Source organism: Primulina tabacum, chromosome 2 (genome assembly GCF_025594145.1).
Source record: "Primulina tabacum isolate GXHZ01 chromosome 2, ASM2559414v2, whole genome shotgun sequence".
Classification (NCBI taxonomy): domain Eukaryota; kingdom Viridiplantae; phylum Streptophyta; class Magnoliopsida; order Lamiales; family Gesneriaceae; genus Primulina; species Primulina tabacum.
Genome location: NC_134551.1, coordinates 53,594,475 through 53,609,696, shown reverse-complemented (window position 1 = coordinate 53,609,696; position 15,222 = coordinate 53,594,475). Strand labels below are relative to the sequence as shown.

The 15,222-nt window shown below is 36.1% G+C and overlaps 2 protein-coding genes across 2 annotated transcripts; one reads left to right on the top strand and one right to left on the bottom strand.

Moving 5' to 3' along the window:
• The first annotated feature begins 7,282 nt into the window (after positions 1–7,282).
• Positions 7,283–9,334, top strand: LOC142536996 (putative cinnamyl alcohol dehydrogenase 1). The gene is made up of 5 exons (XM_075642509.1): positions 7,283–7,532; positions 7,644–7,763; positions 7,852–8,079; positions 8,154–8,593; positions 8,893–9,334. Exons 1-5 carry the CDS (start codon positions 7,459–7,461, stop codon positions 8,958–8,960), a joined length of 930 nt encoding a protein of 309 aa, XP_075498624.1. The 5' UTR covers positions 7,283–7,458; the 3' UTR covers positions 8,961–9,334.
• A 930-nt stretch (positions 9,335–10,264) lies between these two features.
• Positions 10,265–12,207, bottom strand: LOC142536995 (xyloglucan galactosyltransferase XLT2-like). The gene has a single exon (XM_075642507.1). The coding sequence runs from the start codon at positions 12,051–12,053 to the stop codon at positions 10,548–10,550; it is 1,506 nt and encodes a 501-aa protein (XP_075498622.1). The 5' UTR covers positions 12,054–12,207; the 3' UTR covers positions 10,265–10,547.
• Positions 12,208–15,222: the final 3,015 nt, after the last annotated feature.

Here is a 15,222-nt window from a genome sequence, read left to right as displayed (position 1 = left end):
GTCAAAGGGACATGAAAATCGGGGATTTATTTGTCTATTCATAGTTGCAGGTTGAATTAATAAGTACAATGGAGCAGCCTGGATGGTACGGTGCCATTGCAGTGAGGCTGTGAGGGTAAACGCAAAAATTTAAAGATCGTTCCTCCAGGACCACGATGGAGAATTTAGAGCCCGAACAAACTAGAAGAGTTTCCCCTTCATGCATATTCACACGCCCATCCATGTGTGAAGTTTGTTTATTTCAAAAGTGTTATGAATGTTAATCCTTTCGCAAGTACAAGAAATATCGATGACTCTTCAAGAATGTGCACTTGTTTTAACCAGCAAGAGTGCAACAGAGAAAATTACTTAAAGTAAGAAGAACACAAGAATTTATAGTGGTTCGGCTTAGACCGCCTACATCCACTTTAGAACTCGGAGCAAAGTTTTATTAATGAACATCAAAAAGACAATCCCAAATTACAGTGATGAAGCAAGGAAGAAGATGACCCCGTTTTCAACTAACTTCTTAGGCCGTTTATAAAAGAAGTTAAATCTAATATCCGGCCCACAAGTAAAATTAGCCCAGCCCATTAACATTTATCCTAACAGGCCTAATCCTCTTATTCCTCAATTCATGTACACGGCTAATTCTTCCTTCATTCTTTGACGTTGAGGAATACTGATCATAGTTCAACAAATCTCCACCTGATCATTATTCCAACATCTCCTCTGCTCCTCGAGTTCACATAAGTTCCTTGTTCAAGGAGGTTTTCCAACTTTGAGTAGAGCTAGACATCGTTGAAACTTGACTCCAGCTACTACTTTTGTCAACATATCAGATGGATTATCTTCAGTGGCAACCTTCTTGATATTGACTTTTCCACTTGCTATTATGTCTCGGATGAAATGAAGCCTTACATATATATGTTTTGTTCTTTCATGGTGTATGGGATTTTTGGCTAACTGAACTGCTCCTTGACTATCACACCATATGACAGCTTCTGTTTTCTTGCCTTCTATTTCTTCCATTATGCCTTTGATCCATAATGCCTCCTTAAAGGTTTCGGTGGCAGCAACATATTCTGCCTCAGTAGTTGAAAGGGCTACTATGAGTTGTAAGATTTGCTTTCCAGCTTATTGTATTCCAATAAAGGGTAAAAACATAACATGTCTGAGACTTCCTTCTGTCTTGATCACCAGCAAAGTCTGAATCCACATACACTTCAACTTTCTCCCTGTTACTCCACCTGTTTGTGTAGGTTAGTCCAATGTCTTGAGACCCCTTCAGGTACCTGAGTATCCACTTAACAGCTTGCCAATGTTCTGGTCCTGGATTTGACATGAACCTACTGACTAAGCTTGATGCATAGGCAAGATCGGGCCGTGTACATACCATCCCATACATTATACTCCCTACTGCATTGGCATAAGGTATTACCTTCATTTGTTCACTACCTTCATGCGTTGTGGGACTTTGACCAGCTGATAGGTTTATGTGAGCTCCTATTGGGGTTATAACATGTTTGGAGTGAGCCATGTTAAACCGATTCAGAACCTTATTGATATAGTTGCTCTGAGTGATGTGTAAGGTTCCTTTTGATCTGTTTCTTTGAATTTCCATCCCCATGTATTTTTGAAGCTTGGCCCATGTCTTTCATTTCAAACTCAGTAGCCAAAAGACCTTTTAGTTTGTTTATTGTGCTTTGTTTGTTGCTTGCTATGAGCATGTCATCAACATATAGAATCAGATAGAGTTGCTCATCATCCTGCACACGTTTATAATAGAAACATGCATCATAGCAGCTTATTTTAAGACCATTCTCTGTCATGAACTTATCAAATCTCAAGTACCATTGTCTAGGTGCTTGCTTGAGGCCATATAGCGATTTTTTCAATAGACACACTTTATCTCTGTCATTATCCAGTGCATACCCCTCGGGTTGTGTCATGAAGATTGTTTCCTCCAAATTCCCATGCAAGAAAGCTGTCTTGACGTCCATTTGTTCTAAGTTCATATCATAATAAACCACCATGGACAGCAGAATTCTTATAGATATATGTTTCACTACTGGAGAGAAGATTTCACTAAAGTCTATGCCTTCTTGTTGTGCATACCCTTTAGCAACTAGTCTAGCTTTGTATTTGGGATCCATAACCCTGGGATTCCCTCTTTCAGCTTGTATATCCATTTACTTCCGATGATCCTTTGATTCTTTGGTTTTTGGACTAGAATCCAAGTGTTATTTTTCTTCAGAGATCTCATCTCATCATCTATAGCCAATTTCCAGAGTTTACATATATCACTGCTCATCGCCTCCTTGTAAGTTCTTGGTTCATTGCTCATGAAGTCTGCTGCCGTCATGAGAGCATAGGCAGTAACTTCATCATATCCAAACTTGTTGGGAGGCTTTATATTCCTTCTGTGTCTGTCCCTTGCTAGCTGATAATGGCTTAGATCCTCTAGTTCATCAATCTCTTCTTCTTCCTCCTGAGTTTGTATTGCCTCTTTCTTTATAGCAGATGTAAGTTTTTCTTTATCTCCAGATGATTCATGATTGTCTTCATTCTCAACAGTACGTCTGTCATTTTCTGTAACAGTCTGAGTAGGTTTTTCACTCCACATCTCTTGTTCATTAAAAATTACATCTCTGCTTGTGATGAGTTTAGATTTAATTCCATCCTTGGCCCAACATCTGTATCCTTTGGTTCCATCAGGATACCCCAAGAATATACACTTCTTGGATCTTGGTTCAAGCTTTCCCTCATTCACATGTACATAGGCAGGACACCCAAAGATCTTTAGATTTGAGTAATCAGGTTTCTTTCCAGACCACATCTCCTCGGGTGTTTTTAAACTTAGAGCAGTTGAAGGTAACCGATTGATTAAATGAACTGCTGTAGAAGCAGCCTCTCCCAGAAATTCTTTCCTAAGTTTGCAAACTTTAGCATACACCTGACTCTTTCTAAAATGGTTCTATTCATCCTTTCTGCAGTACCATTTTGTTGAGGAGTGTGCTTAACTGTCCGGTGTCTTACAATGCCTTGATCTTTGCAATATTCTGTGAATTCCTCACTGAGATATTCAAGTCCATTATCAGTTCGAAGCCTTTTAATTTTCTTTCTTGTTTGGTTTTCAATCAAGGCTTTCCATTGCCTAAAGGTTTTGAAAGCTTCAGTTTTCTATTTCAGAACATATAGCCACACCTTTCTCGAATAATCATCAATAAAGGTGATAAAATATTTGGCTCCACCTAATGTATTTACAGTAGCAGGTCCCCAAATATCCGAGTGTATATAGTCCACTGTCCCTTTGGTTGTGTGTTTGGCAATATCAAACTTTACTCTTGTTTGTTTGCCTAGCACACAACATTCACAGAATTTTAGCCTATCAACTTCATCATTACCAAATGCACCTTGTTTCTTTAATTCATCTAAACCTCTTTGGCTTACATGCCCAAGCCTAAGATGCCAAATTCTGGTCATATCAGGTCGAACTTCTGTGGCTAAACTTGATGATGGGAAAATTGTATTTCCCTGCAGCACATACAACCCATTTTGTTTGACTCCTCTCATAATAACCAATGATCCAGAACTTACTTTCATTATTCCACCTTCTGCTTTATAAGAGTAACCTTTAACATCTAAGCTTCCAAATGATATCATATTTCTTTTTAGGCCTGGAACATATCGCACATCAGTTAGTGTTTTACATGTGTCATCTTTCATTCTGATCTTTAGTGATCCTATCCCAGCAATGGTGCATTCGGCATTATTCCCCATTACCACTTTACCTCCTTCATGATTGTCTAGTTGCTGGAACCAGTCCTTATTTGGAGTCATGTGATATGTACAGCCTGAGTCTAATATCCAGTCCTCATCATTATAAGATGTTGAGACTGTTAACACCTCAGAACTCTCATACCCTTCAGAGAGCATTGCTTGATTGTTTGACTCATCATCCTTTGCTTTTCCTTTGAGTTTTCTCTCAGGGACAATCTCGCTTGAAGTGCCCTTCTTTATGGCAGAGAAAACATCTCAATCTTGTTCGAGATTTAGATCTGGTTTTACTTCTTTTCCTTTGAGTATTGTATCTCTTTTCAGGCCTTCCTCTAATTGTCAAACCTTCACCATCTTCATCAATCTTTCCCTTCCTTTCTTGACTTTCTTTGGCTTTAATGGCAGTCACCACCTCATCAAGAGATATATTATCTCTTGAGAACTTCATTGTGTCAACAAGGATCTCATAAGATTTCGGTAGGGAGTTCATGATCAGTACTGCTTTGTCTTCATCTTCAATGTTAATTGCAAGATTTTCCAGAGCAATAATGATTTTATTGAATTCATCAAGATTGTCTTCAATGGATTTTTCTTCCATCATCTTGAATCCGAATAACTTCCCTTTAAGATGGATTCGATTGTAGAGTGTGTTTGTCATGTATAGCTGTTCTAATTTCAGCCATACACCTGCAGCACTGGTTTCTTTATCAACTTCACGTAAAACACGATCGCTTAAGTGCAGAATCAGAGTGTTGTATGCCTTGTTCCAGAATCTCTGCCTTCTGATCGGATGTTAGTGTTGATGGCAGTTGTTTTTCCCCTTCAAGAGCTTTGGCAACCTTCATTTGTACCAGGATTGCCTTCATCCTCTTCCGCCATATAGAGAAATCTGTCTTGCCATCAAACCTCTCAATCTCTACGTGAGTAATTCCCATTCTTGATAATATTGCCACCGAGAAGCACTAATAACCTGGCTCTGATACCAGTTTGTTATGAATGTTAATCCTTTCACAAGTACAAGAAATATCGACGACTCTTCAAGAATGTGCACTTGTTTTAACCAGCAAGAGTGCAACAGAGAAAATTACTTAAAGTAAGAAGAACACAAGAATTTATAGTGGTTCGGCTTAGACCGCCTACATCCACTTTAGAACTCGGAGCAAAGTTTTATTAATGAACGTCAAAAAGACAATCCCAGAATTACAGTGATGAAGCAAGGAAGAAGATGACCCCGTTTTCAACTAACTTCTTAGGCCGTTTATAAAAGAAGTTAAATCTAATATCCGGCCCACAAGTAAAATTAGCCCAGCCCACTAACATTTATCCTAACAGGCCTAATCCTCTTATTCCTCAATTCATGTACACGGCTAATTCTTCCTTCATTCTTTGACGTTGAGGAATACTGATCATAGTTCAACAAAAAGCATCATTTTCTTTTGTACATATCCAGAACACACAGATTTTTGACAAACGCAATTTAAGAATATAGAAATTTAGCAGGCAACACTCTGCTTTTCTCTTAAAATACCAAGCCGAAACTTACTGTTAGCCATAGAGGAAGAAACCCCAAGACGGATGTAAGGGATGCCACAGCAATGCTTTAGATAATGCATTTGTAACATTTTGCTTACTGCAATCCATACATATTATTACATGAGAACTAAGCGTAAAAAGAATGGTAATGATGAGGAAATTATGTAGACCAAAAAATTAGTTTGTCGGGATTTGGCGACACAAAATGGGACCCTGGAAATATTGTCCTGAAGTAACAGCACATCAGCAACGGCTACAGCAGTTGCACTAGCACGCTCTGCTAGAACAATACCAACGGTGGCAGCAGCCATGGCCGGAGCATCATTAATCCCGTCACCTACCATCATAAGACCTCCATATGCCAAGATAAATCGAAAGATCGGATTATCACAAGTTGTACTGTTAGTTGTATATGAGCTGCTGGAGGGACGATTGAGTACTTATTGGATGGTAAATATAGCTGGTGGTCACGACGAATCTCAAATCTTTGAAAGAGAATGGTACAAAAGTTCAAGGATAACATTTCAATTACTATGTTGTATGGGTATCCACACAGCAGAGGAGAGGCCATTGTTGTTCCGAATAAAACCTAATGGGAAACAACATTTTATGCCACTAAACAGCAACAATATGTTTTAGGGAAACATTCTGCTAAAATTAACATCCTCATATAAACAAAAAAAACTAATTTATTAACATTTACTGTGTTGGGAAGATAATAGATATTGTTACCCGTCTCTCTGGGAATACTTGTCACATGATAGAGTTTGTCCTCTGGCTTTAGGCCGCAGTGAACCCTCTTGTTGTCACCAGTTAGCAGGCAACACTCAGCTTTTCTTTTAAAATACTATGCCGACTCAATTGTAAAACAATCGACCCAAATGTGAATTTTGAGTCATACTCAACTCACTCAAATATGAAAAGCTCGACCCAAATACGAAAAGTTCAACCTAAATAAAAAAAACTCGACCCAAACGACACAAACATGACCCAAATGTTAAAAAACTCAAGCCACATGTAATATATATAATTATTTATGTAATAATTCAATCGAATATGATATAATGTAGTGACAAGATGAGTTGTACAAAAATACATGATTTGGATCTGGATTAGATCAAAATGTGATCTTATTTTTTTTAATTTTATTTTAACAAACACGTGTGAAGATCATCTTGCCTTTAAATCAGTCTCTTTGACCAAATTTAAAAAGTCACTCTATCCAATTACAATAAATTAATGGAAAGCCATAAATTTTTAATCACCCCTTTTGACATCTCTTATTTTTGTTTTTCCTCTTCATAATTTAAAAAATAAAATAGATAATAATATTGTTGATTGGAATAAATATTAAGAAGCTCCCCATTTTATTTTTTAAAAGAAGCTACCAATTTTTAAATACTATTCAGTTTATTTAAAACTAAAATTTGCTTATTTTGAATATATCAAAGATCATAGTAAATAAAATCACTACATTAATTTCATATTGTTAACATGTTTTATAAAATATGATAACAAATAAATCCAACGCTTCATAAATTTTATTATAAATACATAAAAATGCTGATTTTACTTATTTATTAAACAACCAAAATTAAAATAAATTTACGAGAGTTGATATTTACACTCTATTTTTATTATTATTTGTACTCCAATCATGAATAAATGTGACATATATTTATATATATAGTGGAGTGTAGATAACACAAAATGGTATGTAAATAAACACCGTAAATTTTTTATATGTAACATAAATTTATATTGGTTGTAAACACATTGTTAATCACACAAAAATAGTTGAAGGCCTCGTCCCCAAACTCAATTTCCCGTCGAAGCAAAGTCTTGAATCCATCCATAACTAATGCATATTTAATGATTGAATTGCTCTCAAGATCGGCTGGGGGATCGATCGATCGATTATGTATGCTCAAGTCACTGCATGCATCATCACTTCAATTATACTTCAACTGCTATATTAAATTATTATAGAATATAATCTTAGCCGCCCACAGTGATCCATTATGCAGCAAAAAAGATTATCTTTTTAAATAACTCAGCGTGTACCTCTCTCAGTTCAATGTTGATTGTAAGTTTAGATTGACAAATGCAGTATTTCCATAATTAAGCTTCCACCCGCAGCATCATCAGTGTTTTCAGGTACAATTAATGGGAAGAAAAGTGAATGCTTGGGCTGCAATGGATTCATCTGGTCGTCTTTCTCCTTACTCATTTAATGTCAGGTATATATCTCTCCTTCACCAAATAAGATTACTACCGTGATAAATTCATCGTGAACTACCGAAGGTTCCCCTCCTGAGTTTGCTTCTCATGATTACTTGTTTTAACAAAAGGGAAACAGGGCCTGATTATATGCTGCTGAGGGTATTATACTGTGGAGTAGACCACACAGATCTTCATCAGATCAAGGGTGAACTAACAAGTAGCACTACCAACTACCCTTTGGTGCCAGGGTACGTGAAATAAAAATAATACTACTTTATGTGTATTTTTATCTGGTGTATATACACACACATTTATGGATGATATTGTTTCGTTAAGCCATGAAGTTGTAGGCGAAGTTGTAGAACTCGGAGCAGAAGTTAAAACCTTCACATTAGGAGATATTGTAGGAGCTGGAGGAATCATTGAATCGTGTGGTGAATGTAATTTATGCAACTCCAATCTGGAGCAATACTGTAATCACAGAATCTGGGCATACAATGATGTCTACAAAGATGGAACTCCAACATATGGAGGATTCTCCTCTTTTATATCTATTCATCAGAGGTTCAAAAATTAAATAATTTTTTTTGTATGCACGAGAACAACATCTGAGTTAATTAAAGATACATGTTGAACAGGTTTGCTGTTAAAATCCCACTAAAGTTAGCACCGGAACAGGCGACACCGCTACTATGTGCAGGGGTTACGGCTTATAGTCCTTTGAAACAGTTTATGGGTTTTGAAATGGTTTTCAAAGGGGGAATATTGGGTTTGGGAGGAGTTGGCCATTTAGGGGTAATGATAGCAAAGGCAATGGGCCACCATGTTACTGTTATAAGCACTTCGGACAAGAAAAAGGAGGAGGCATTGCAGCATTTGCGTGCTGATCATTTCTTGTTGAGTACCAGTGAGGTTGAAATGAAGAAAGCAGTGAATAGCCTCGATTATATTCTTGACACTGTGCCTGCTTTTCATCCCCTGGAATCGTACCTTTCGCTGCTGAAGCCAGAAGGGAAGTTGTTGATAGTCGGGGCAGCTCCTCAGAGACTTCAGTTTTTTGCTAGTGAATTGATAACAGGTATGTACAACCAACTTAGGATCCAAGAATTTGGGAGATGGTGGAGAGAGAGATTTTTAGGGCAAGATTTGTAATTCAAGAAAAGTCACGCTTAAAGTTTAAAATCTTTTGTGTCGCGATAGTGGTGATTCTCCGCCCCCTCTCACCTTTTGCAAGGCAGATCCACCCCATACATAAGAAATTCATATTTCTAATCCAATATTGTTGTCATTAGAAACCTTGTTTCTTATAATAAGCCCTATTTCTAAAAGATAAATATTGGTCAATCTACCTATTCAAATGCCATGTTCAATATGCAGGAAAAAAGGCGATAATAGGGAGTTGGCTTGGAAGCATAAAGGAGACGGAGGAGTTACTGAACTTCTAGGTGGAAAGGGGTTTGACAACTATGATAGAGGTGGTGAAGATGGAGTACATTAACGAAGCATTTGAGAGGATGGAAAAGAACGATGTGAGGTACAGGTTCGTGCTAGATGTAGCCGGCAGCAATCCTGAGTAAAATGCATCTCTGAGTTTCATTTCCTGTTGTGTCATGAAGAATTCTTTTGTCTTGTCCAAGATCTATGAAACTGCAATCATTTTATAATTAAGGCATGCTTCAACATGTGCACTTTTTGAGTCTCGAGGGAAAAATGGCTGGGAAGATTCAAGCATATGCATGCTTGAAAAACTTGCTGTGTTATATATATGGAACTTAAATCTGGTCTTGTTACATAAATATATTGATTTAAATCATTTGAACTCTGATACACTTCTATGATCTCTACCGTGCTTTCACTAAACTACAGAAATGCATTGAAATGAGGAAGGAGAGTTTCTGAATAATCCACCATCTTTATTATAATATAAACATGCGGAATAATAAATAGAGCAGACTACCCTCTGGTTCCAAAAACGGAAGTAGAGTAGAGGTGATTTTTACTAAAAAGTGCATGCATCCCTTCAATCATTTGCAGAAACAAATCCACAAGATAGGGATGCCCTTATCATGAGATAATGGAAGCTCTAACATCCTTGTCCAGTAGGCCTAAGCAATTGCTCTCATGACAGAGAATGAAGAGGTATATGGTAATGAAATTGAATGCTAATTGAATTAAAGACGGTGGACATTGAGCTCGGTTGTACTTTTGCACTACGAAAATAGAAACGCTATACTTACCAAGTGGATAAACATGGACAGATCTACACTGGGAGAAAGATCCCGCCACTGCGTCGCACTTAGCATTATGTGTTTTTAGCAAACAGAAATCATTTTTAAAAACAGAAAGAATGTCATTTTTCAAAATTTTCTCACTTGAATTGGGTGAGGACGATCAAACCTAACTATATCATATTTAATATGTGATAATAATAAACTTCGACCTTTTCGCATACTGTTGTAACTTCATAAAAAATAAAGTTGGCTATTGAACGAGTATAAATCTTACGTAGAAACAGAATAGAGAAGCACTTCAATGTTCCTGCTGGAAAAGATTAGAATTAAAGGTCTCGAAGATGATATTTTGAATTTCTAAGACAATGTAAGAGATTGGAACAACAAAAAATCCACCAAAACGAGATTAAAAGGAAAGGAAAGTAAAGTTGCCATAATTCTCATGCAATCTTAGCTTGAATAATCTATCTCCTTTCAAAAGAGTAACATAAAAGCAATTGATACGAGGAATACAGTAATTGAAGAACCAAATTAAAATGCCAATAAACAGGTAAATGTGGCATCATCATCTTATAATACAACAAGCTCTATAGATATTGTGTATAATGTTGGATTTTTCTGGTTATACAGCCAGCATACCACGGCTGGAAAATCAAACAGAGTAAACTGTAACTGCTTGCTTGTACCACCAGCAAGACACTGGTGATTTCTTGAAATCTCCTGGGAATTAATAACAAATACTTTCATATCCCGATCCCGGATGGATTCATCATTATCCCGTTTCCAATCCCAATCATCCTCTCACCTCAAGAAATCAGCCCATTCTTTCTCCTCCTTAATCCTCTCCAGAACTCCATCAAGAGCAATATCAAAAGCATCATTAAAGTTCCTAAATCCTCCATTTGGTTTCGCATAAATTATCCTTGGGATTGTCTCTATAACCTTAGCCCTTTTCTTCTCAATCTCATCCCTGCTGTAACTCAGCAGAACTTGCTTAATCGACGTCCCATTTCTCACCATCTCGTGATCTATAAAAACAGAGTAACTATCTGGATCACCAGGCAAGAACCATTCATACTGTTCGTAAGCAGTCCTCTTCCAGAAGAAGACTGGCACAGAACCCACCACCATACAATCAAACACGGATCTTCGTGTAAAGCTATCTCCTCTAGGCTGCAGGCAAAAATCCGAACTCAATAATGGCTTCAAGATAACCGAAGAATCAGTTGAACACTGGCTCACTGCGCAGTCCACCAGCTGGCACAAGGGGAATTCATCGCGACAGTAATTTAACAGAATACCTCTGAAATCGTTATTGACCCAATCGCGGGTGGCTCCTACAAATGTGAATAGGCTTGTCCTATTGTAGTTTTTCACGAAGTTTTGCCATTCGTTGAGGTTTTCCCTTGTTTTGGGGTGGAATCCGGTTGGGTAAGGTACACTTACATCCTGTTCATCTTCTGGCGCTTTCTCTATGATGAACCGGCTGACTTTCTTCATCGCCGCCATATTCAGAAAGCTTGAGCCCCAGGTTTTACCCGGATCAGACAACCGCCGGAAGTCCCATGTAATCCTACCTATAGTCAAGAAATGATCGGACCCGTTAAATTTATTCCAGTAATTTTGTTTTTTAACCTGTCGTAGCATCATTTTGCAATGCCAGTCCCGTTTGGAGGTGTCGTTCATCCAGAGAAATTTCCCCACCGCAAGCCCAGCGTAGAAAGGAATGTAGAACGCCGTAGCTGATTCCGGATCCGTTGTCCGGCATTTATGCTTCAGGATCCGGTGGTGAAATATTAGCTCCATCGAGAACTGATTGGTGTGGTACCATGATTTGAAGAGATTCTCCGGCAAGAACGGGCGGAGCTCAGTGGCGACCCCGCCATATCCATGGTTGGTTATAATGCCACACTGCCAGTTCCAGGGATCTAGTTCCGTGCAATTGGGTAACACCAGATCTCTGTTGAACATGGAGGGGAGATCGTAGGCGTAAATTCTACCCGACGGGCAGTCATCCGTGAAGGGAGGCGGACGTGATGCAGGTTCTTGCTGAGTCCCATTAGTCACGACGGATAAAGGCAAAGGGAAGTGGGTGACGACGGCTGTTCGGTCTGGGAAACACGGCGTCGGGGTTCGAACAAACGAGATGACAAGAGCTTGGATCCAGAGGAAAGTGACGAAGAGCCAGAATCGAGGGTGTGAAGATAAGTGGGAACGGATTAAATTGACGGTATTCTTGAAGAAACAGAAAGTTCTGGGCGGAGGTTTCTTTAGGGTTTGGGATTCGGAAGCGTACGCAGGAACCATCACTCAACTGCTGTAGGCTGCTGCGCCGAATGAGACGGCAAGAAAACGAAATGGAGAGACGGGAAAATGAAGCTGTTTCATGAAGTTTAAGTTTATCTTTTACCACCGACACCGTGGGGATACGAATTAATTTGCATTTCTTTTCAATGTGATTCTCACACTACTTTTCCAATGTAAATAAACACCAATAATCAAAAGTGGACATCATGTCTAAAGTTTTGTCCGGTCTCACGAATTTTTATCTGTGAGACGAAAGCAATACTATCAATATTCACGATAAAAAGTAATATTATTAACACAAAAAGTAATATTTTTTCATGGATGACTCAAATAAGAGATCCGTCTCAAAAAATAAGATCCGTGAGACCGTCTCTTACAAATTAGTGTCTTTATCCTTATTTAATTGAAACTCTAACCCTTGCTTTATTTTCTTCTACCTTAAATAAATTCAGGACCGGTCTAATTTATTTTCAGAATGTGTTTCAATAATGACTATGTCCTATTTTTATGAAGTTGACCTGTGGGAGGGAAACAAAGTAAAGATGAATTGAAGCCCAATATGTACTTTCAAAGACATGGTACAGATTTCAAAAAATAAAATAAAATAATTTCGACTAATATAATCTTTTTTCTTTGATTAAAAAATATTAATCCGATTCTATTTCTCCACAATTATAACAAAATAAAAAAACATAATGTGGCCTACTATACTATAAATAAATAAATAAAATAGTTGGTAAAAGTTTGATTAGGAAAGTTAAAAATTATATTTCTAAACGAAATTACAATAGAAGTTCTTTATCCCGGTTATTGCGGGGACATATATATCACATATTCACTAAATTCAATATACTCAATTTCACGTGTATTTCTAAGATATTTGTAATTAAATTCGTTTATGAAGTACCAAATTTTCATGACAATCGTCTTGTAAGATTATTAACGAGACGAGACCGTCTAATTCGAGTTTTTTGTAATTAGAGAAACGAACGGCACGAAAGCTGTACTGGTGCGCTAATTTTGGCGGACTCCACGGGCATAAGCTCGGATTACGGCTTACACAGTGTCATAAATGAAGGGAGTTTGGTCAAATCCCATTCCAGTTATTATTCTTTTAATTTAATATTTAATTATAAAAAAATAGTGATCAAATACCCCTATATATGGTAGAATATATATTTCTACCTTACACAAACAATATTGATAAAAATTTGTATGAGACGATCTCGCAGGTCGTATTTTATGAGACGAATCTCTTATTTGGGTAATCCATGAAAAATATTATTTTTTATGCTAAGAGTATTACTTTTTATTGTTAATATCGGTATGGTTGATCTGTCTCACAGATAAAGATTCGTGAGACCGTCTCACAAGAGATCTACTCAACAATAATATATTTTTCAGCAATATATTTGATGGCTATTATATATGCAACATTTATAATAGTAACTTTTATAAAATGGTATACATATATGTATTTGGTAATTATTAAATTATCGACCATCTTCATCTTGTCAAACTATTTTTGCCCATCTAATTTAATTATATAAATATAAAGATAAAATTTTCTCTATTATTCAATCTAAATTATTACAATAATCCATTTTAACTCTATATTTTCACGACATTCCTAAAAAATTTTGGACAGAAAAATGTAAGATGATGACGAGGCATAATGCGGTGTATTAGAGATATAGTTGTCGCACGTATTTGTAGGACTACCTTTTATTAAGTTTTAAAATTCTCCAATATTCATAGCCCATTTCAGTACGTGTTTTGTCACTCGATTATACTTGTTTGGATGCTTTTAAATTCCAAAAAAAAAAATAATAATTCGAATCAGTGAAATTCTCACATGCATGTCTGATAGTTTGTAATTCATCTACATCAAGATTTCAAATTTTGAAATGAGATATCGATTTCGAGAACAAGTTGTAACAGACTTCTCCCCAAACTCAAAAAAACGAAAATTCTCACGTGCATGATAAAGTTATTAATTTGAAAATCATAGATTAAATCATTTTCTTAAATTTATAATCTTTCACCCAAATGTAACTTTTCCAGTAATTCTGTCATTAGATTTCTTCAGTAACGATGAGATGAAATGAAACTTCATATTTTAAAATTAAATTTCATTTAAGTTTTGTACGATAAATGTAAGGATGAGTCGAAAACATGAAAGATTTTAGTTTCACATATTTTGTTCATTCGACGGATTTAGACGAGCCCTCTATTTTCGAAGGCCCGTTTTTACAAAAAGGCTTTTCTAGTATATTGTTACTTCTGCCACAGCCCGTTTATTTGATATATAAATTACGTGATGGGCTTGAAACCTGTAATGACCCAATAATGCTTTCCATGACCAAAATTTAACTATGGTTCATCAAAAAAAAAACCAATCGAATTTTTTTATGAGACCGACCCTTCTTATTAGGCCAATTAGAATTCACTTTTTATTAATTGGACTCTATTATTCTAATAACATTGGACATATCATAAATATCTTTTATCCGTCCCCTAAAATTTTTATTTTTATTGATTAGGAGGTTTAAAAATAATTATATATATATATATATATATATATATATATATATATATTTCGGCTATAGCATTAATTCTAATATGTTTTTATTGAATTATATTAGTTGGATGAAATGAAAAAAATTATTAATACATAGTTTATGTTATTTTTGTAGGTCAATGATGTTATGATAAATTGTTAATAATATTTTGTCATTTCTTCTATAATTTTTAATTTACTAATTTTTATATTTAATTTTTTTTCTTTATTGTTATCAATAATTTAGTAAATATACATAGTTTACTCGAAATAATTCAAATTTGAGGAAAATGCATTTATATGTTGTAATATGATATTTTGGGTAAGATATGGATATTCAATACTTCGATGTGTATGAGAATGAATATGAAATTGAATACCTGATGAGAATGAAGATGATGATTATGAATATAATAAATGAAAATGATAACGATAAATATGTAATCATTCTCAAACCCGATTCAATTTCATCCCTATTTTTAATCATACATATTTCAACAAGAGTAAAATGAGTATTTTTGTTGGCCCATATGAGTTTCAACTTTCAAGAGTAAAATGAGTTTTTTTGTCCCCAATTTGACAGTTGCTTGATCAATGTCTATGTAAAGC

Coding starts and splice junctions, on each gene's coding strand:
- LOC142536996 (XM_075642509.1), top strand. CDS start 7,459: ATGGGAAGAAAAGTGAATGCTTGGGCTGCAATGGATTCATCTGGTCGT. Junction 7,533..7,643: donor CCTTACTCATTTAATGTCAG/GTATATATCTCT, acceptor TTTTAACAAAAG/GGAAACAGGGCCTGATTATA. Junction 8,080..8,153: donor TTTATATCTATTCATCAGAG/GTTCAAAAATTA, acceptor CATGTTGAACAG/GTTTGCTGTTAAAATCCCAC.
- LOC142536995 (XM_075642507.1), bottom strand. CDS start 12,053: ATGGTTCCTGCGTACGCTTCCGAATCCCAAACCCTAAAGAAACCTCCG.